Source organism: Scomber japonicus, chromosome 18, assembly GCF_027409825.1.
Source record: "Scomber japonicus isolate fScoJap1 chromosome 18, fScoJap1.pri, whole genome shotgun sequence".
NCBI classification, from domain to species: domain Eukaryota; kingdom Metazoa; phylum Chordata; class Actinopteri; order Scombriformes; family Scombridae; genus Scomber; species Scomber japonicus.
The window spans coordinates 16,958,230-16,980,768 of NC_070595.1; the positions used below are offsets into that span (position 1 = coordinate 16,958,230).

The following is a 22,539-nucleotide window of genomic DNA, read 5'->3' on the forward strand; positions in this document are numbered from 1 at the left end:
CAGTACTAGGTAGTTATTTTCCACCACTGAATATTTGTGCTTTTTATTAATGAAATCCTCAGAATATGTTTTAGTACTGGTGCTTTTTGGTTTTCATGTCTATGCCATCAATGAGTCTAAACTACTTTATTCATACTACACTACTATATCATCAAAGTAAAACTGTATCAACTAGTTATATCTGTATAAAGTAATTATTAAGTACAACATAAGTATTTGACAATCAGAAAAAAAACATGATTTTGCTTTTAAAGAATGGACTGCAGATGATTTCAGTGGGAAAAGGACAGATTGACTGACTGTGAGGAAAAAGGACACAAGAGTAGATGCCAAAGTCTTTTTAATCAAAACTTCACATTATCCGAGTTTGACTGAAAGCGAGAAACTCCTCACACAAACATTACGCATCTTCTTGAAAAAACATTTCAAAAGCATAGACTAAATGCCAGGGAAAGGCACTTCACTAAAGACTTGAATACAAGACACAATAAGACCTATAACTTTTATTGACATCTATCAATGTGAATCATCACAGAGCCGCTGCTGCCGCCCTTTCAAATAATGAAACAGTTTGTAAGAGTTAGCTTTGTAGATTTTGTAGATGAACGAAATGCAAATACACAAACACTTGGCAAAGATCCATTAGATTAATTGGACAAAAAAAAAAAAAAAAGTCCGGTTTTGCGAGCACGAAAGCGTGTTAGTTCTGCGAGAAGAAACAAGACGACAACCAAAAACATCCTTTGGAAATTATTTTACTGACAGCAGAATTCATTACAGCTCTTTTAGCTTTATCCTAATGACTTACAACAACAAAAAACAATCTTGATGATGTATGTACAGTGGCTGTCTCTGAGTTGCTCGTGTTCATCTGTCTACAAACTCTGTCGGACTCATAAGGTCCTAACCAACCTAACAGCAGAGTCTCATTTCTCCAAAAGTCCACAAAAACCCCCCTCTCTAACAACGTCCTGTGCTTGTGTCAGGGCTTCTGATATGTTCTGCTTCCTGCCTACAATAGACAAGCTCGTCATGGAGCAATTATTTAATCGATTGTGTTGATTTTTTTATGTGTTTTTATTTATTTTTAGTTGTCCCACCTGCTCTTTCTACGTTTTGGCGGTTCGGGAACAGCGAAGCTATCATCTCCTCTGTCCCCCCTCCCTTCCCCTCCATCCCTCTCACTCCGTCGGTCCTCTCTGTCCCTCCTGTTCCCGTCTCCGTTACGACTGTCGCCATGGCGGCTGCCACTGCTGCTGCCGCTGCTACTGTAGCGATCCCGATCCCCGTAGCGGTCGCGATCTCTGTCTCCGTGGCGATCCCGATCCCCGTGGCGGCTGTCTCCGCTGTGCCGTTCGCTCCTGTCGCTGCTGTGGCGGTGGTGACTGTCTCCGTGGCGACCCCAGTCCTCCTGGTGTCTGTCCCGTGAGTTATCTCGTAGCGGGGCGGGGGCAACTGGAGGGAAGCTTTGCTGTGGACTGGTCTGACTGGTGGGCACTGAGCTCAGGGTGCCGGCGCTGGTGAAGCCTGACAGGGACATGGTGGCAGCGTGGGACCGCTCTGAGCCGTTGGGGGACTCTGTGGGTACAGAGCTCAGGCTGCCAGCACTGGTCCAACCTGATGAGCTATTGGATTTGGTGGTGAGCTTTGGAGGGCCGCTGGACGCAGCCACAAAGTGACTCTTATACTGAGCCTAAAAGAAGAGGACACGTTGAGAAGAAGGTCATTATTAAGTTACCGTGTGAGGCAGAAGGACTGACGAGATCACGAGAATCTATCTTGTAAGGCTTCAAAGTCATATGCTAATGTCTGGACCATTGGTGGTTCAGACCAGCGTCAGGTCAGTGTCCTATCAGGATCCTCACGCGATCTCATGAATCCAGCTGCTTCACAAACCATCTGGTGCATCAGGTTAATTCTGTGAGATTTGATTTTTAATAATCTAATGAGGCAAAAAGGGACAGTGGTCAATATAAGCTAGATAAAGTCTTAGATTTAGGATTTTGCAATATCATGACATGTTATAAGAGTCTTATCCTGGTTTTAAAAGCTACATTACAGTAAAATAATGTAATTTTCTGAGTTTACCAGACTGTTCTAGCTGTTCTATTATTTGCCTTTCACCTACTAAGTCATTATATCCTCATATTTATCATAAAACTCACACTGTAAATGTTGTGTGAAAATCTCTAATCTCAACCATATTGGTTCAATATGAGTAGAGATATTTGGTAAAAACTATTGTGATATTAGATTTTTTCCATATGGCCCAGTCCTATTTGAGACTGGCTAAAATAAAACAACAACAATAACAACTTGTAGTCTGTTAAACATAACACAAGTGACAAATATAATAGAAGTATTAAAGTATTAAATAATAGTAAACAGACAAATGAATTGCAGCACATACTTGCAAAAATAACAGCAATAGATCATAGCGGAATAAAACCAAGAATAAAATAACATTTAACCGGAAGACTATCAGGATGAACTTAAAGAAAAACCATATAAATAACTGCAAAGTAGGTTTAGTGGCAAAGACAGAGGTATACCTGGAAGGCTTGTTTCATCGCTGACATGCGGTCTCCCATCGCCCCCGTGTTTGGTTTGCTGTAACCTTCGTAGCTGCTAGTGGAAGACAAAATACTGCTGCTGCTGCTGCGTTCCTGCAAGGACAACAACAACAACAACAACAGAAACAGTTTACGGCACACAGTAATCACTAACATTATAAACACATTACAAACAAACCAAAAAATCATGTAAAACAGGTTTAAAGTCATTATTTGTAACTCACGGAGCTTTCAGCCCCCAGTCCTGGTCTCTCTTTGTAACCAAGTCCACCTCCACCGATATTCATCTTCTTTCCTTTACCGCCTTTAAATCTGGACTTCCTGAACCACGGATTCTGAATAAAAACAAAAGTCCAAAGGTCAAAACAATTCCTCCTAACCAGACATGTTACTGTAAGACTTTTCTCCTCCTTTAGCTCACCTGCATGGCTAAATCCATCAGTTCTTTGGAAACGGATTGATTGGCTCCCTCCAGATTCCTCACCAGGTCACCAGCGAATGAGGTGTCTTTGTTGGTGAGGAGGGTGTAAGCCACACCTTTCTCTCCGGCGCGACCGGTTCGGCCGATCCTGTGCGTGTGCGTGTCGATGTCTCGCGCCACGTCGTAGTTCACCACAGTACGAATGGACGGGATGTCCAGACCTCGAGCTGAGAGGAAATAAAAACAGGAAGCAGGTTAGTTTTAACGTTGTTTCTCGGCTTAAAATGGGATGAGATTTCTCCACATATACCACTGATACAAGCTTTTCATTGAAATATACTGTGATTTGAACAGATCTACACAGAACAAATATTATCTGCTTGTGGTTTTTAATGGAGGGTTGTAAACAGTTAAATGTGGCATCACACAAACAAGCTTTCGTCCAAATGTAATGCAAATTTTAACCAAATGTCCAGAATATTGGCAGAGGAGATATTGAATTTGATGCATGTTTCCATTCACTGCTGAGTATTTGAATATTTGAAGTTAGAAACAGCTGGTGGTGGTTTCATTTCCAGTTGGGGTCATTGGATGGAAACTACTAAAACTACTGCAGAAGAAGCAGGTGTAACAACATAATGCAACGAAAAACAGATCCAGGTATTCCTCAAATTGTGAGGGAAAAAAAAGGTTAGTCAGTCCATGCATACCAAAATTTAATTGCTAAATCTGTTTCCTTGAATTGAATTTTGCTTTTTCAACCAAGTGCAAGCACGTTTTCCCAAATTCTCAGCATTTCCAGCTGTTCTTTTATACACAAACTGAAAATGTGAATACAAAAAGGTGTAAATTAGGTATTTTGTGTAGCCTTTGATGCCAAATGTGGTGGTGAGAAATCTATTTGGAGGGGAAGCAGAGACTAAACTGTCATTTCACAGCACAAACTTTCAAATGGGGCACAGTTATGTTCATATTTCCGCTCACACAGAAGAGTAAATGTCGATGTGGAGTGAAGGGAAAAAGGTTGTAGCTCTTGTACTCACCTGCTACATCGGTGGCCACTAAAATGGGCAAATTCTTCTTCTTGAAGTCACTGATAACCTTGTTCCTCTCACTCTGGTCCATGTCTCCGTGCAGGAGGCCCAAGCTGTAGCCCTCCTGCGTCAGGTTAGTGGCCAGCTCCTCGGAGTTGGCCTTCTTGGTGACGAAGATGAGGACTGAGCCAGAGGAGGTGAACTCTACCAGCCGCCGGGTGAGCCAGCCCCATTTATCAGTGCCGCTGGGAAGCATCTCCACCACCTGGGTCACATCCTCGTTGGCCTGGTCGGAGAGAAAGGGTCATAAAACATCTGCATGCCTCAACTTGTAGTTTTTACATTTTAAATACTTACATATTAAACCTAAAGATAACTTTGGCTGCCACAATAGTTCAAAAATAGCCAGAATCATTTATCCTTTTCAAATGCTGACTGATAAATGTACTTTTTATTCTGAAATTAAACATTTATAATAACAATTTCATGTATTTTAGGGTTTTAAGAGCACACAGACGCTCTGAAAAGGGGGAACATGTATCTCTAAACTACAGCTACAGCTCTCAGAAACAGTATAACAAATGATTATGGGTTAGTTGATGATGTGTGAAGCCACAAACCTCTCCAATGTCTCCCTGCACCACACGAATAGGGTCTACCAAGATGTCTCTGGCTAGCCTCTCTATCTTCTTTCGAAAGGTAGCGCTGAACAGAAGAGCTGTGAGGGCAAACACATTCAGAATTAGAACAATTTATTTACAGTCTTTCAGTGAATGATAGTTTAGGGGGAAAAAACACTTACTCTGTCTGTCTGGGCGGACGTGACTGGCGATAGATCTGACCTGATATTCTAAAAAGGAGAAGAGAAACAACAACATAAATGAGATACTGTGCACAAATCACATCTTTTACAGAGTGCTGGTAATGCAAACCTACCAAAGCCCATATCAAACATGCGATCAGCCTCATCAAACACCAGGTACGACACTCTCTGCAGGGATGTGGCTTTCTTTTTAACGTGGTCAATCAGACGACCCTGCAAACACACATTTTCAGTACAATCTCACGTTTGTTTCAACCGTATATGTCATGTGGATTTTTCTTCTGAGCATCAAGGTTAAGGTCTTTTCTTTTCTTACCGGTGTGCACACCACAATCTCTGCTCCCTCCTGTAGAGCCTTCGCCTGCTCCCACATGCTGCCTCCTCCATAAACCGCCACAGAACGCAACGAGTAGGCTTTCCCGAAACGCTTACATTCTGCGTGGATCTGCGAAATAGTGAAAAAAAAAACCACACACACACACTCCCTGGTAAACCAACTCTCTTGACACTCTTAGATAGCAGCTCATCCAATATCCCGCTACTTCAAATCTCTCTGCACTACATACCTGCTGACAAAGCTCTCTGGTGGGACACACGATCACTGCGATGGGCCCCTCTCCTGGCTCCAGCTCCTTCTGGTCTATGATGTGAACCAGCATGGGCCAGATGAAAGCTGCAGTTTTACCGCTGCCAGTTTTGGCGATACCAATCATGTCACGTCCAGACAGAGCTATGGGCACACCCTAAATCCAAGATTCAGAAAAGGGATTAATCATTATTAAATTATTCTTTTTTTAAAACACAGTAACAGTCAATTGTGCTGCAACCTGGAGAGAAACTCTTACTGTACCTGGCACTGAATTGGAGTGGGCTGAGTGTACTCAGACTTGCGGATCTGGTGCATCAGCTGCTCATCAAAGGTGAAGTGGGCAAAGCTTGTGCAAGGTTTAGGAGGGGCGGCACCAGACACCTGAGAATGAGAAAGAGAAGCAGGAAACAAAGGACATTAATGTCCTTTGTTTCCTGCTTTGTTTCCTGCTTCTCATCGTTGTTCTTAAGAACAACGATGATGAAGGTCTCCAAAGATCTTTTTGTGTCTGGATCCAAAACAAAAATGACTGAGGCAGACTAAACAGCTGCTACAACATGTTAATAGTTTCAGTTATATAACATTTATACGCCACCGTGCATGAATCCTGAACTTACCCGCAAGTTCAGTTTCTGCCTTAACTCGATCACTTGAGTTCCAGTCAGGTTGCTGAGCTCCTCGTGCTCGTTGTAGAAGTTTTTCTCAAACGGTGGGTAATCAATCTGTGATAAAAAGAGACACAATGGTTATAAAAATCACAATAAAATCTCTCATATTACATAAAAATAAAAATATAATGTTGTATATTCAGCTGTACCTCAGTGTGATCAATAGGAGGAAGAGGTAGGATGATTTTCTTTGTGGTCGGTGCAATCGGGTTTCCATCACTGTCATAATCAATGTTCTCTTCATCTTCCTCTAGTGTCAGGCCGGCTGTGGGGTTCTCTGCCATGTAGCGGAAGTAGGCTTCCTGCAGAGAGCACAGAAGTTCATGTGAAAACTGAGCCGCTATGCTGCTTTACCACAGCATCCAGGCACCATCCAGGCACCGGAGAAACTCACAAATCCCTTAAAGAGACATTCAGCCTTATCACAGAAGGAAAAAACACATTGTACACAATCTGATTAACTATTCTGTCACTTGGTGAAGTAAATAAAAAATCAAACATGCTTTTGTTTTCCCAGACTTCAAATCATGAAGAATAATTTACACAAGAACAAACAGCTGGCATCATAATGATCCTAAATGCACCCTACATGGTCAGATAGAGGAGGGGGGAAGAGAAGGGTGAGCAGGGGGGAGGCGTTGAAAGATATAGAGAGGGTAGAGGGAATGTTTGGAGAACTGGAGACCTCTCTGATCACTCAGCGATGTAGTGGATTAAGAATTTTGGAGGGCTCACTCACTTGTTCATCTTCTTCTTCAATGTCATCACGAATACCCCTGCAATGACAAGCGGAGAAAAAAAAAAACTTCCCTGCGGCTCGTTCATACACCCAAGACAGCCCACATCCCTCCATGACTAAAGGTGGCTCTTTGCTTACCTGATGACACAGAATCTATTAAGCCAGCAAAGGCATGGCTGCAAGTCTCAAATTTAGTGCCACTCTTTGAAGAAACTTAAACTATAATGTCTCATTTTAAATAGTACAACAGTTATCTACAAATTAACAAAATCCCAAATTAGAGGGATTAAACTTTTGCTCACAAAATAATAATTTAGTTGTGGGCAATCTTCTTTTTATTCATTTCAAATGCAGAATTTAAGTAGCTACTAAATTATCTAAAAAAAAACACATAAAGTCTTACTTGGCTGACTTTTTCTCCTTTTCCTTTTCCTCTAGTTTCTTCATGTCTTTAGCTGCTTGGTTCTGGGGGAGTAATAAAAAAACAACAAGGTTTGTTAGAGAAAACAAGAGGAAGGATAACCTAGCTTGTCTCTGCCTAACTGTGACTCTTCTCACCTCAACCTCTGCCATAAAAGCATCCAGCGGGTCGTCCTCGCTGTCTGAGCCGCCGCCAGACTGCATCTGCTGCCGTGTGGGCGAGTTCTCAGCCGGGATGTACGGCAGATCCGCATTGCTGCTGGACTCTTCTTCATCGTCTTCAAAATACCTTGATGAGAAAGTAATTACATTCAAATTAATACTTACATGCATTAGTTTTTGTTTTAATATAGTTTTTCTTTTTTTCCAGTGTGTTTGTGGAGTACTCACGCATTTTCTTCATCAAAATTGGCTCTTTTTGTTCCTATTTTGTAGAAGGATGGAAGCTGCTGGTTTTTCCCATATCCACTGGATCCTGGGGGCCCGAATGATGTGTGAGACTTTTGATTAAGTTGAGGTTCCTCTTTTTTCCCCGCAAGGGAAAATCCTCCAAACCCAAAACCTCGCTTAATACCTGGACCACCTTTGTTCCAGTTCATGGCTGTGCTATAAAAACAAACAAACAAGAGTGTACTTTAATTGCTTAAAATGCCCCAATTATCACATCAAAAGTGTCAGTTTGTATGTTCATATGTAAAGTTACTCCTAACAGTGTGACTCTTAAAGGACTGGCTTCAGAAGTCTGTCTATCAGGTGGATAGACAAACTTTGAAACAGGTTTTTCTAGCCATAATCATTCCTCCTGTACATACTGACTATTTGAAGATCCATTTATGATGTAAGTGATCGAGGACAAAATCCACAGTCCCCCTTCTGTGCATACATCTATTTTAAAGTTCATCTGAAGCTAATATGAAGCGTCAGTCATCCAAATGAGTCAAATCAAGCAAATATCTTTCAATGTTAGTAATTTTTAGTGCCAAAGTTCCTCTTTTTGTTACTACACTTCCACCACAGCTCAACAGGGAAACACAAAGAGGGAACTTGATACTAAAAAGACTGTAAATGTGTCAGATATCCACTTGATATGACTAACTCAGACTGCTTAAGCTGAATATAAGCCTCACATCAACTTTTACATGCATTTTTTGCACACAATAACTAAGTGGACACTTTTTTTGCCCCCCATTACTTGCACTGAAAGCACATTTAAATGGGATCTTTTAATAGCCAGTATGAACAAGAGGAATGACTAAAAAAGCTGTGCAACTATCCTTTAATAATGGATACCTCTCCTAAATTTGGCATGTAAGCACGGAACACTTATGTCAAGGGTATTTTGGTAGATGATTACTCAAGAGGTAACACCTCTGCTTATTATTAGTAAATGGGCCAAGTACATGAGATGACTAAATTAGCAACACAATCTTTGAGATACTTTTTGCTTTGTTTACATTGGGACTAGCTACAAACAGAGGATATTGCATACATTGCCAGACATAAGGTAGATATTAGGGAAATGTGGGACACTTTTTGCAATTCTGTCTTGTTTACCTTATTTACATATGAATCCAATGCATTACATCAAGTCCCAATAGCATTATGAAATCCCTGAGATGTTTGCTTGTTAAATCAAAAGTCAAATTTTGGATATTGTACCCAAAAGGAACATTGCACTTATATTACAATTCCTTGTGCCAAATCATTTCAGAATTAGTAGTTGTTTGATTTAGAAATACTTTGAATTATACAAAGCAGCTTTTATCTGCCAAAACTTTCTGAAATGTGCATTCCCATATTTGGTCATTTAATTTTGTACGCTTACAGTTTTTAGCTAAAAAAAACTACCAAGCTGTATGTTCACATGTGTAATTCTAAACGATATAGCTCACACAGTAGGCATATACCAGTTAGCTTTAAAAAACTGAATAGAAAACAGAGATAAATGCACTGGAGCATAGTTGTGCCTCATTAGTCAATGTCCCATACAGGTACATGAGATGTTTGTTTAAATTAACAACACAACGTTTCAGATACGTTTTAGCTTTGTTTTCACTGAGACTTATTTCCACCGCAGAAAGTTAGCTACAAACAGAGGATATTGCATACACTGCCAGATATATTTATGCATATTAAACAAAGATATTGTTGCAATTGGACCTCGCAATATGTGAATGGGGGTCCTGCAAGACAAGCTTTTAACATCGCTTCAGAAACTGACTGATATAGCTCTATAAATAATTAAACAATATGAGGAAGCTACTGGCTAATGGTGGTCACTTAAAAGTAACGCATTTTAACGTGAAAACACTTTAGTATCGTGCAATATTTCGCAGTATTTTGTGAAAGCTAGCTAAAGGCCGCAATGCTAGGCCGAGAGAGAGGTGGGTGTGCGCGGCTAACACTTTACCGCAAATTCAGCGTATTTAAGACGCATTTAAAACCATGGCGCGTTTCTTGGTAACATATTCCGCTGTCTAAACATATCTAATGTTTTCTAATTGCGCCTAACAAGCTCTGTTTACCTGTTTTGTTTCTTGATTATCGTCACACAAGCTCCTGTGTTGCTTTTTTTCCCTAGTGCGGTGCTTGCGTCATCTGTACGCACCAGCCACCCTCCTCCCCTCTACGTAGGTGTGACGTAGTGACATACGCGACGCGACGCTCCCTCTCTACCAAGCTGTCAATAAAACAGCACGCTGAAAATGATGTCTGGCTAACTAAGTTGCCCTTAAAAGATTATATTTGCACCGAGTAGGCTTAACACTGCACTGGTAAGTCATTATGATGTTAGAATAATCTTAAATTAAGTCGGCGTTTTCCCCCTAGAGCTAGCCTGCGCCCTCCATCATGACAACATTAGCAACATTAGCAGCTAAAATATACTTGTGACGACTTTTCTCTCATTTTAAGTGATTTATGTCCTTTATTGGGCTTAATCAGGACTGTTTTCGTGTGCAATCTGTAGGTAGTTATTTGTGTGTTTTGCATGTATTAATAGCCACTAAATATGCAAGTGTGGATGCATGTTCGTTTCAATCAATACATCATCATTTCATTATTAAAATTAACAATAATTACTGAAAGAGAGAGCTTCACTTTATCACACGACGTTTAATAAATGCATATTAAACGTCATGCATGAAGCAAAACAAGTTGATAGGTTTGATAATAAGTCTAATAAGGTTTTTTTATCATCATACTTATTTTCTTTAATATATGCATTTTTGCGTTTTTTAATTTTTGTTCTCTCATCGTTATTTATTCATTTTCTGCATGTTGTCACTTACGTACTGTCTTATTATCAGATTGTAAATCAACTGTGAAGCACTTAGGCTGTATGAAAAGGTGCTATATAAATACAGTTTCATTGATTAATAGCCACCAAATATGCAAGCATGAATGCTCCTCACTAATCATTATTTTAAAACGTACATCATCACTCAAACTAACAATAAATTACTGTCACAGCTTTGCTTTACCACACAAGGTTTAATAATCACCTGGTAAACATCATGCATGTAGCAAAAAACAAGTTCATATATTTGATTATAAGTTAATACATTTTCAGGACATTTAAAGTTTTCTGTGTTATTATAGTAGAGTGTAGTTATGTTAATGAGCATGTTGGAGAAACCAGAAGTGACTTTTGTCTCCTGTATGAAGAGACAGCACAGAAACATCCTCCTCCTTCACAATCATTGTTTTCATATTAATAGCTACCAAATATGCAAGTGTGGATGCTGTTCAATCCAACTACTAAATCATTATTTTAAACATATGTAATCACTCAAACGAACAGTAATTGCTGAAAGATATTCACTTTACCACATAATGTTTAATAATCACCCTGTTAAACATCATGCATGAAGCAAAGAGAAGCTGCTTAAATTTACTCATGTTTTTCTCAATATTGTTTATGTTTTGTAGACGTGAGTCATTTTTCACGACATTTAAAGGTTTCTGTGTCATAATAATAATAATAATAATAATAATAATAGTAATACGTTTTATTTGTAATGCACTTCGCATTTGAAGCAAATCTCAAAGTGCTACAAGATAAAAGCATCAATATAAAAGACAGATAAGAAAAAAACTAGCATTAACCCTCCTGTTGTCCCCTAGTCAAGGAAGGAAGGAAGGAAGGGAAGGAGGGAGGGGAGGGAGGGAGGGAGTGAGGGAGGAATGAAGAGAAGGAAGGAAGGAGGGAGGGAGAAAGGACGGAAGGAGGGAAGGAAAGAAGGAGGGAGGAAGGAAGGAGTTGCTTTAGCGCATTCAGTTTAATAATCACCTATTAAATATCATGCATGAAGAAAAACAAATTGTGTTTGATGTTGTCAAATATGTTTCATAGTAATGCAGATATGGATACATTTTTCAGGACCTTTCAGGTTTTCTGTGTTATTAAAGTAAAGTGTTGTAATGTTAATGAGCATGTTGGAGTAACCAGAAACATCCTCACACCTTCATACATGTTGTCTTGTTGTCTTCACAGATATTCCCTGGACCTGTTTTCGGCCTCATATGTAACACACTCAAAAGGATCCATGTCTTTTCTTGTAAGTGACTGCCAAGTACTTCCTTTTTTTAGACATTTAGGCTTACAGGGCAGGTCGCCCAAACGAGGATTAAATCTAATTCTAGACGTAGGATTAAATCTAATCATGTTTTTCTATCAATATGTTTATTGAAGTTTGTTTAAGGTCAAGGACGAAGCTTAATCCCTGGAAAAGAAATCAGCTCATAAACACAAATATGTTTTTTTTTTTTATCATGATAAGATAATGTACAGTTTTATTAATGAAACTTCTGACTGAGCACATCAGAGACCAGTTTGTATCTGACAAACTTTGATATTTTCTCTCTTTGTTTAAAAATGTGTTAATTCAATGAAGCCTATCACACATTTTTATACATTTACAAGAAGGATCTTTAATGTCTGCTGGCAATTTCTGCACACATATAATTCAACAAAGCAGCACAATGTGTCAAATTTCAGTTTAAGAATTGGTTCACAGTGCTCATTATTGTGTGGGAATAAGATTTGGATAATATCAGTGAAAGTAATTATAATTTAGATAAGAGATGTAATGATCCAGAAAATCTCTGCAGTCATTTTTTTTAGGGGTGGATACAATTATACATAAACACAATGTAACGCTGACTAGTAGAACAAAATCAAATATCTATGGTCTCATAATTTACAATACAATTATATAACAGCTCTCTGACTTGAATCTGAATATAATAAGCTTTTAAATGACTGTTGTATTAGATTATATATGTGTTCATGGTGTTATATCTACTTACAGACAAGAAATAATGCATAAAAGTGTTAGATGTTTCTAATTGTCTAATAGTCATGTTTTTCTATGACTTTCTTTTTTCTTCCACACAATAGACAGAAATCTTGTTACAGTTGCCAGCATGAAAGCACCGTTATTCAACAGCTTCAAAATGTGTTTTTTATTTTTCCTGTTCCTGGAACTTTTTCCTTATTCTTGCTTTGCATTTTCTCTTTCTCTCTCTTTTTTTTTCTTCTCCTTTCTATGTCTGTTATTAACCCCCTCTGTGTCTGTCAGCGTTGGGTATCTGAGAAATTGAGTGTGGAGAGCCTGCGGGATTTGGAGTTATTTGGAGGTGAGGTCCGAGGCTAAAACCGGGTTACAACGAAAAGGGTTGAATCACACTGCTTACACATTAGAGGCTTCATCAGCGCTAATAGAAACAAATGCATCTACTGCTTTAGTTGAAGCATTGCTTTTAAGTGAGGTACTCTAAGGTGCAATTTTTAACAGTTTTCTCTTCAGTCGATAAGTCATCTGTTATCTGTCTTTAGCGTTAGCCTCATTATTTTATTTGCTTTAACCCTCCTGTTGTCCTCGAGTCAAGGAAGGAAGGAAGTGAGGGAGGGAGGAAGAATGAAGGAAAGGAGGGAGGGAGGGAGGAAGGACGTGAGGGAGGGAGGAAGAATGAAGGAAAGGAAAGGAAGGAAAGGAAAGGAAGGAAAGGAGGGAGGGAGGAAGGAATGATGGAAAGGGAGAAGGAGGGGAGGGAGGAAGGAAGAAAGGAAAGAAGGACAGAGGAAGGAAGGAAGGACGGAAGGAAGGACGGAAGGAAGGAAAGAAAGAAGGAGGAAGAAAAGACAGAAGGGAGGAAAGAGAGGAAGAAAAGAAAGAGAGAATGATGGATGGAGGGAGGAAGGAAAAGAAGGAAGGAAGGAACGAATGAAGGAAAGAATGAAGGAAGGAAGGAGGGAAGGAAAGAAGGAGTGAGGAAGGAAAAGAAGGAAGGAAGGACAGAATGAAGGAGGGAGGAAGGAAGGACAGACACAAGGAAGGAAGGAAAGAAGGAACAGTCAAAACAGACAGGGTCAATTTGACCCGGGAGGACAACAGGAAGGTTAATTGATCCAAAGACGGCACCAAAAAAAAAGAATCTCTTTTTAATGAATGTCTTGTGTGCCATTTTATTTAACGCTTCTTGTGATTGTGCTTATCTTGCGTCTAATTCTATTTTTTTATTTGCAATTATACCAAAAAAATCTGTCTTGAGGTGAGTCATAATGGTTAACCACGTTAGATTTAAACATGACTTTTAATCAGTAGTGTTTCTTATTTCTGACACAGCAAAGATAAGAACTCAGTACATTATCAAGCTGTGTGATTGCAGTTGGGTTAAAGCCAGCATGTGCTCCTTTTTTCAGGCTCCACTGTTGCGCTCATGCTGTAGTGAAATTAGCATAAATATGAGCTGCTAAGTGCTTCTGCCTGAGCTGATGTATCTCTATAATGACATTGTCCATTATGACCTGTTTATTTTTTAAGCCAAGCCTTGCAACTCATACAATTATTCATAGCTGTAGTCTGCTACTGTAGCTTTTCCCCCAGCAGTGTGTATATTGAATAATTACATAAGTTACTGTGAGGCTGATTTGATGGTTTTTATAGTCAGAAAAGTAAATCTAAATAATTATGCTGGTCCTGCTCTGAAAAAAAACACTTGCCTGACTGACCTGAAAACTTGGTTTAAACAATGGTTTAACTCTTTTGCCATCCACACTAATATTAATATTATTATTATTGTTATATACTTACAGACTTGAACTTCTGGACTAGCTTGTGTTCATTTCTTTTAAAGCTTTTCTTAAAACATTTATCAGCTCTGACTAGGGTTGGGTATCAGTACCTAATACCATTTAAGGTATCGACCGGAATAAATTAATACCAACTAGTATCGAAATGTCTCCCATCAAACGATACCTGTAATCGATCCAGAGTTAGAAAATATCACAAGCGTTCTTCGATTTAATGCAACTTGTGATTGTCTGAAAGTCTGAATAATTTCAAGACATTCAAAATGCATTGGTGTAAAAATCGAATCATTTAGATGAGGAAGAGTGGTGGCATTTTATGATCCTATTCACATCATCATTTTTTAAAAACCATACCCATCCCTAGCCCTGACTGGAGATGTTTCAACTCTGTGACTGATGTTACAACACTGGTTTATATTTTGAGGATATTTACCGCTGTCACATTAAGACCAGAGAGAAGACATGTTTGGTTTTGATGGGAAATACAGCACTGATCTGTAACAAGGTGATTTTCAGGACTGTAGATTGTGAGTTGTAACTGAACCGTAAACATTTATATTCATGAAGTTTCTCCTCATGAATAGTCAGGGTAATATTAGGTATTATGAAAAGTTTCTTGGGGGGTGGATTAAGTTTTCATTGCAAGCTTTGACCTCATCTTCATTTTCTAGCTGACCAGTCATTACACAATGTTGCATGATGTCGCCTTTTTTTACATATTTATTTCCTCTTTTTTTATGGCTGTGCTGTTCTCCCATTGCCTTACATAATTTCTGATAAGAGCCTGCAGTGTTTAGTTAGTTCTTTTTGCAGATTCAAGCATTTTACTGGAATTAGAGTTGGGGTATTTTTTGCAGTTTCAGTTGAATAATAGTCACACAAGCTATCATGAAACTGTGCTGAAAATAGGGTGTCACTTTACTTTGTGGGTGGTCACCTGAGAGATGAAAGCTGCCGGGTTTAGACTTCCTGTTAGACTCCCAGTTCTCCCAGTTTGAAGAGCTGCTCTAAACTCAGACCCTTCTCTTGTTGTGTGTGTGTGTGTGTGTGTACATGTCTTTATGTCATTTGATGTGGTTTTTCTACCCCAGAGCAAGCTCAGGGAGTCTCTCACAGGAAAGTAAGTGTGGTACTCCTGTCACTGCATTATCACTACCCCCCCCCCCCCCCCCCCTTTCCTCCACCCTTCCACCCTTCCACCCACCTCCCCCATTTTCCCCATTTTGCCTTTTGTGGATGTGCGTGCATGCATGCGTGTGTGTGCGTGTGCAGATAGAGGTTTATAACACGTAGAAATATTCACACACACACGCCCCCCCCCCGCCCCCCCCCCCCCCTCCCCTCGAGGCTTTTGCACATTCATGCATGCATGAGTGATCGGTTCACGACACTGCTGCACATGCTCGTCGTCGCTTAGAGGGGCCCATCCCACCTCACACTCACCGGGGGCCTCTTGATAGGGAAGAGGAAGTTAAGCTTTTTGCCTTTTTTAAAACAAAAAAAAGAGACAGATAGCACATAATCCTCTTGTGCACTTTGCCTACTCTTTATAGTTGTGTGTTGTGCTGTTAACTACTCTATTTTTGGACTCTGGTGTCTTCTACTCCATCCCTTCACTAAAAAGTCTTGACTCATGTTGTGTTGTGAGTACTCAGTGACAGTTTGACACTTCCTGTCTGTGCCGGCGGCCCGTCGTAGAGTCGATGGTGATACCGATGAGAGTCTCACAGTGTGTAGATGTGGAGCTGTACCACAGATATAGTGATGGATGGATGGATGGATGGATGGATGGAGTTCCATGTGTTCAAGCTTTTAAGCTAAATGCATGGCACACCTCCTCTCTGGATCTAATCAGGATGGCGGTTTCTCCAAGTGGCCCATCTGATTAGATCGACATTTACACAGATGTTCCCCTCGCCAGATGTTCGACTTCGCTGTCATGACGGTTTTGTTTAATGTAAACTGGTTAAGATTCAGGTAGGAATACGAAGGAAAAATGCAACTGTGAGTATATTTATTTTAGAGTCTCCGATCTCGATATCCGGCTCAAAGAAGGTGCACTATTCCAGTTATGAATGTGCATCTTCTGCGCAGGTCACCATGGAAACTGACACGGCTTGCCTTCATCAGCTTGCTACTTGCAATCTGTCCATTTTCCATCATTTGAACGGCGATAAATTGATGGAAGTCAGGAGTCCCCCACTGCCAAAGACGAAGTTTTATACTTTGTGTTTGTGATGCTTTAATCTAATTATTGTTAAGTAAACACAGGAAGGCATAAGATATTCTTAAGCTTCATTTTGTGACTCTGTATTGATGTGATTGTTCTGTTATTACACAGTTTTTATTATAGGAACAGTTCACAATTACTCAACTACTGTCTTGGGCCACAAAACAATACAGTGGGGGAAATAAATATTGAAATTTTTTTTCAGTGAATATATTTCCAATCGGGATATTCACTTCATTTAATTTTCACCAGACTTTTTTCCTGTGTCATTTCTTTATATGTGTGGATTTCTTGAGGTAATACCAATATCTGTTGAAAGTTTCATGTGAATAGCCTCATTGGAAATAAATTTACTGAAATAAATTCCCCCCACTGTATGAAGTCAGAATCTGTTTTAATTAATAGACTTAAATATTTACTGGTGATGGTTTAGGCTTGTGTCTTCTGATACTAATGTCTTCTAATTCCTGTTTTTCTCTTTGACTAGTGCCTTAGGTCAAGCTAACACACTTTGTGCCTTTTTGTAACACACCTCACATCCACTCAGTCTGTCCTTTTTTCTTTTAACAGTTATCACATTTATATGATATGATACTCCACCACACGACCAGGCCTCCAGTTGTCACTCACAGTCCTGCACTGTAGCAAATGAAGTCAGTGTCTCGGCCGACCTTCAGTTATCTCTTGTTTCCTTTTCCTCCCCCCACTCCCCCCCTCCTCCGCCTCCAGGCCCATGAGGACAGCCGGGAGAGTCTGACCTCCCTCCCACGTAGGGACACGATGGGCAGCTTCCTCCCTGACAGTGGCTCGTACGAGCTCCTCACCGTTATCGGTCAGTAAGCGGCAGTTATTATTATTATTATTGTTATTATTATTATTATTAGTAGTAGTAGTATTAGTATCATAACCAGAAAGCCTTAAGAATCTTTGTTTTAGCCTCTGAATTTACTGTCTCATTAAGCTTTCAATACATCTTTGAAACTTCTATGCAGTGACTGTGTGTTTTTACATCTTTTAACACAATTAAACAAACAAAAAAAAGGAGTGGAAGATGTTTTTTAGTCTTTTAAAATGAAAGAAAATCCACGTCTGTGTTCTAGGCCGAGGTCTGGACGACTTGATGACCGTTAACCTGGCTCGATACAGGCCGACCGGGGAGCACATTGCCATCCGACGGATCGACTTGGAGTCCTGCACTAATGACATGGTTACCTACCTGCAGGTCTGCTCTCGATCTGCCATCAGTCCGCATGACTCAGCTCCCTTAACTCTCCTCCTTCCATCCTTTCATCCTTTCATCCTCATTGTTGGAATCAGGAACGCTCATACGACCCTTTGTGTCTGGTCCTGATTAACTTCCCCCGTCTTTTCAGCTCATCCATCTGTGCCTAATTAGATTTAGCATCTTGTCCTCTCCGTCTGTCGTCTATTGATATAATAAGATGTAATTTCCTCTCCTCCTTTCCTCTTTGCCTCGCAGGGCGAACTACACGTGTCAAAGTTATTTCACCACTCTAGTATTTTACCCTACAAGAGCGTCTTCATAGCTGAGAATGAGCTGTGGGTCATCTCCCCCTTCATGGCTTATGGTGAGGAATAAAAGATGTTAAGAATATTTTAAAGTAGACTTTTCCTTTAAGAGCTTTCTCACCATGTTCATGTGTGTTTGATCTTTTTTTTTTCTCTCTCAGGGTCAGCCAGAGATCTCATCTGCTCACATTTCACTGATGGGATGACTGAGCTGACCATCGCGTATATTTTATTAGGCATGCTCAGAGCTCTTGAATACATCCACCACATGGGATACGTGCACCGGTAAGACGCACACACCTGCAGATTGGGCTCAGTGAGAAAAGCTTTTGAAGGCAGATATGAATTGTAAAACAATAACAGATATTATCAGTGTTTCCACAAGAATCATGTTATTATAGAGGTGGAGAATGCAGCTTTTTGGTGTCAAATTAATTTTAGTTCAAGGGTCACATACAACCCAGTTTGATCTGAAGTGGGCCACACCAGTAAAATATTTGCATAATAGATTATAATATAATAACAGATGAAGAAGCTTTTTCATAAACACAAGTTGTCCCAAACATTTTTTTTTTTTGCAGCCAAAGTTTTGTCATCCTGGTAAGAGATACTGATAAAATGTGTCCAAGCACACCAAGTTAAATGTGCCTTTAAAATCTGAATCACGTTCTAAGTTATCTCAACCTGGATGTGCACGGGAAGATCAGAAGCCTTGACTGTGAATGGCGAGTGAAATTAAGGGAGAATAACAGTGTGTTTTATGGAAAAATTGGAATTACTTGAAAAGTTATCCATTGGGCCTGATTGGACCCCTTAGTGGGCTGGTTCTGGCCCACGGGCCGCATGTTTGACACCCCTGTTTTAGACCATTATGGGACACCAGAATAATAAAATCTTCTAGGTTTTACAGATTGACACCATGAGGCCAGTGAATAAAATAAAATAACCTTTATTTATACTTGAGAGATCATTGATGGTGAGGCTCAATTAAAAAGAAAGGAAAAAAAGAAACAGCAGCAAACATAAAATAAGAAAATAACTAATTAAATGAAATATAATTATACACAGCAATTACAAGTAGATGTTTGGATGTTCATTTGGAGCTAGGAGTCAAAAGTCTGATAATCCAGTATCTGTTTCAACACTGATGAACCAATCTTTCTTACATTTGAATTCCAGTAAATATATCAGCTCTAGCTTCTATCTTTCTATCCTGTGTAGGAGTGTGAAAGCCAGCCACGTGCTGATCTCAGCAGACGGACGGGTGTGCATGTCAGGTCTGCGGAGCATCTTCAGTCTGATCCGTCACGGCCAGAGAGCCAAAGTGGTCCACGACTTCCCCCAGTACAGCGTCAAGGTGCTGCCGTGGCTCAGCCCTGAGGTGCTGCAGCAGGTACGACATTTCTACACGCTGTAGAAGAATATGATACCATCTCTCACCTGGGGGAACCGGTTTTTGGAAATGCAGTCGAGTTACAAGGTTGTGAATTGTTTTTTTTTTTTTATCAGAACCTGCAGGGCTACGACTCGCGGTCGGACATCTACAGCCTCGGCATCACGGCCTGTGAACTAGCCAACGGACACGTGCCCTTCAAAGACATGCCAGCTACACAGGTAAACAGAGACTCATCATCTTTAAACCTGCTCTACTTCTTCACTACATAATAATAATAACTTTATTTATATAGCACCTTTCAATAACAAAGTTCACAAAGTGCTTTGACAGACAAGGCAAGCAAAAGCATTACAATAAAAAACAAGACATATAACATAGAGAGAGGTAACAAGACTGACATTGACAGGAAGAGAGTAGAGGACAATGGAATACAGTGGGAGATCATGAGAATGTAAAAATATATCAAATAAATAAGACAAAGTAAAATAAGATTAAATAAAAGACAGTATAGCAGTAAGCAGAATGAACAGACAAGCAGATGACATCACATAAAAGCTCGTCTGTAGAAGTGAGTTTTGAGAAGTGATTTAAAAGAAGATACTGAACATGTGAGCCTTATTTCCTCGGGCAGGTTGTTCCAAAGCTGAGGGGCCCTGATGGCAAAAGCACGGCCCCCTCTACATTTCAGCCATGACTTTGGAACAACCAGAAAGGCCCCACCCAGAGGATCTAAGGCTGCGGGCCGGCTCATAGGGAGTTAACATGTCAGTTATGTAGCTTGGAGCTAGACCCAGATGTGCTTTAAAAGTGATCAGTAAAATCTTAAAATCAATTCTAAAATGAACAGGGAGCCAACGAAAAGAAGTAAGGATTGGGGTGATGTGATGTCGTCTGTTAAAACCAGTAAGAAGCCTAGCTGCTGCGTTCTGAACTAGTTGGAGGCGAGAGAGACATTTTTGAGGTAACCCAGAAAGGAGAGAGTTGCAATACTTTACCCAAACTTTAACTCTCTCTGCCTTCCCGTTTGACTTCCACAGATGCTGCTAGAGAAGCTAAACGGGACGGTGCCGTGTTTGCTGGACACCACCACCATCCCTCCAGAGGAACTGTCCCTGAAGCCGTCTCGCTCCGGGGCCGACTCCGGGATCTGCGAGGGAATGGGAGCCGGAGGGCCTCGCCACTCCAACGGAGAGCCCTCGTCGTCGTCGACGGGAGGACACCCCTACAACCGGACCTTCTCACCACACTTCCACGCGTTTGTCGAGCTCTGTCTACAGCGAGACCCGGAGAAGAGGTGGAACAATCTTAACCTGCATGTTGAAATATTGTAGATGTATTGTAGAATTGTTAAAGATCGAGACACTAAAATATTTTTCCTTTCTTCCAGACCATCTGCCACCACTCTCACAGGCCATCCTTTCTTCAAACAGGTGTGTAAGATACTGATATCGTCCCTTTTTATAGAAACACATGTCAAATTTACATTATTCTATCATTTTTTAGGGGAATCTTCTTAACTTAGCAGCTAAAAAAGCCCACTATGCTCTGTGATGTCTGTTTTTTTTCTCTTGCTTTAATTGAAACAGGAAGTTGTGGTCTTACATTACAGAGCGGCTTTTCTATTATTTGATGTACAGAAATATATAAACTGTACATAAAGCATCATTAAATGTAAACCACTGCAATACAGAAAGTCTCATCAAGAAGAAAAGCCTCAAAATGCTTTCATGTTGCCACTTATTTCAGTTTAAATAAAGAAAAAGATGAACCTTTGTTAAGTATGACAGAGAATAAACTGATAAGGTTACTGATTTAATGTTTTAATCTTCTCTCCTCACTCTCAGATCAAACGGCGGCCATCAGAGGCGCTGCCTGAGCTGCTGAGGCCCGTGTCCCCCATCACCAGCTTCGAGACCTCCCGGCTACACGGCTCTCCCTCCGGATTGGCCAGTCTTGAGTCGGGTCTCAGCCACCTGGACATGGACGACTGGGACTTCTGACAGTGGATGACACGGCGTGGAGACGCTCGTAGGATTCTGACGAGAAACTCTGTGAGCGGACGGGACGAGATTTGTTTTTGTAACGGTCTTCTTGTAAATAACACAAGCCTCCATCTAAAGGGACGAGGAGCTAAAAAAAGGCTCTTCTCGGATGTTCAGAAGCCGGCAGCCATCTTGCCTCTTCTTTGATGTGTGCTTTTGTTCTCTAGATATGCACAGACTTTTTTTGCACTGCACTGAAGGCCTCTCTCTCTCTCTCTCACACACACACACACACCTGTTTACAGATTGTACTCACACAACTCAAGCCCCACTGGAACCAAAACACAACCGGACTTCTCTCTACTCCTCAGAGGAGCGTCTATGGATGTAGATGTAGCCTAAAATCCTAAAGATTCTCATTTAAAAAAAAAAAAAAAAAAAGGATCAGAGGGAAGCTGCTACTGAATATTCAGAGGGGGACACTCTACCTCTTGTTTGAACACAGCCACTTGTAAAGTGGACCATCTGCTCAGCGAGACCGCCATAAGGAGTGCACACACCGGTCCTCACAGATGACTCAGTGAAGCCCTCTTCTAAAACACCAGATGGGAAGGTTTCAAATTCCTTCAGAGGGTCCACTGAATAAAAATACAAAAAGCATGTATACTTATTTCTTAGCTCTCTGCCTGTGTTGCAGTCTTAACTCCATCTCATGCTGTACGCCTCACTTTGGTTGCACAGAGGTTAAAATAATCTGTAACATCTGTTTAGTTTAACCCTCGGAGCGTAGAAGTCTGTATTTCCTTGAACTTAACTCTGGGCGTGATGATGTTACTTAATGTCAAACGTGAATGTTACATTGGTGCTTGTTTTGTCTGGTTGCATGTATTTTGAAGAAAAACAAAGTTTTGAGGTCAAAGCAAAAAGTGTTGCAAATGTTTGATTTTACTTAAAGAATAAAGTGTTGGATTTAATGTTTTAACTTTAAAAAAAGACACAATGTAGACGGTTTAATTGTCTTTTAAAAAAAGATACTTT

At 40.3% G+C, this 22,539-nt stretch overlaps 2 protein-coding genes across 3 annotated transcripts; one reads left to right on the forward strand and one right to left on the reverse strand.

The window, feature by feature from the left end:
- Nucleotides 1–323: 323 nt before the first annotated feature.
- ddx42 (DEAD (Asp-Glu-Ala-Asp) box helicase 42) lies at nucleotides 324–9,838 on the reverse strand. Of its 2 annotated transcripts, XM_053338817.1 has the most exons (18): nucleotides 9,793–9,838; nucleotides 7,658–7,873; nucleotides 7,406–7,556; nucleotides 7,251–7,312; nucleotides 6,848–6,884; nucleotides 6,258–6,410; nucleotides 6,058–6,162; nucleotides 5,702–5,821; nucleotides 5,418–5,594; nucleotides 5,168–5,296; nucleotides 4,965–5,064; nucleotides 4,831–4,878; nucleotides 4,649–4,746; nucleotides 4,038–4,314; nucleotides 2,995–3,221; nucleotides 2,798–2,908; nucleotides 2,553–2,666; nucleotides 324–1,693 (listed from the first exon to the last, which is right to left on the reverse strand). In XM_053338817.1, the coding sequence occupies exons 2-18, from the start codon at nucleotides 7,864–7,866 to the stop codon at nucleotides 1,088–1,090; spliced, it is 2,724 nt and encodes a 907-aa protein (XP_053194792.1). In that variant the 5' UTR covers nucleotides 7,867–7,873; nucleotides 9,793–9,838; the 3' UTR covers nucleotides 324–1,087. The 2 variants fall into 2 exon arrangements, with proteins under 2 accessions (XP_053194792.1, XP_053194793.1); XM_053338818.1 differs by lacking the exons at nucleotides 6,848–6,884; nucleotides 7,658–7,873; nucleotides 9,793–9,838 and having other exon boundaries at nucleotides 7,406–7,447.
- Nucleotides 9,839–9,911: 73 nt separating this feature from the next.
- Nucleotides 9,912–22,493, forward strand: strada (STE20 related adaptor alpha). Its single transcript, XM_053338821.1, has 11 exons — nucleotides 9,912–10,041; nucleotides 11,763–11,826; nucleotides 17,323–17,425; nucleotides 17,694–17,815; nucleotides 18,074–18,182; nucleotides 18,285–18,408; nucleotides 19,345–19,516; nucleotides 19,633–19,737; nucleotides 20,557–20,813; nucleotides 20,907–20,949; nucleotides 21,364–22,493. The coding sequence occupies exons 2-11, from the start codon at nucleotides 11,815–11,817 to the stop codon at nucleotides 21,517–21,519; spliced, it is 1,203 nt and encodes a 400-aa protein (XP_053194796.1). The 5' UTR covers nucleotides 9,912–10,041; nucleotides 11,763–11,814; the 3' UTR covers nucleotides 21,520–22,493.
- Nucleotides 22,494–22,539: the final 46 nt, after the last annotated feature.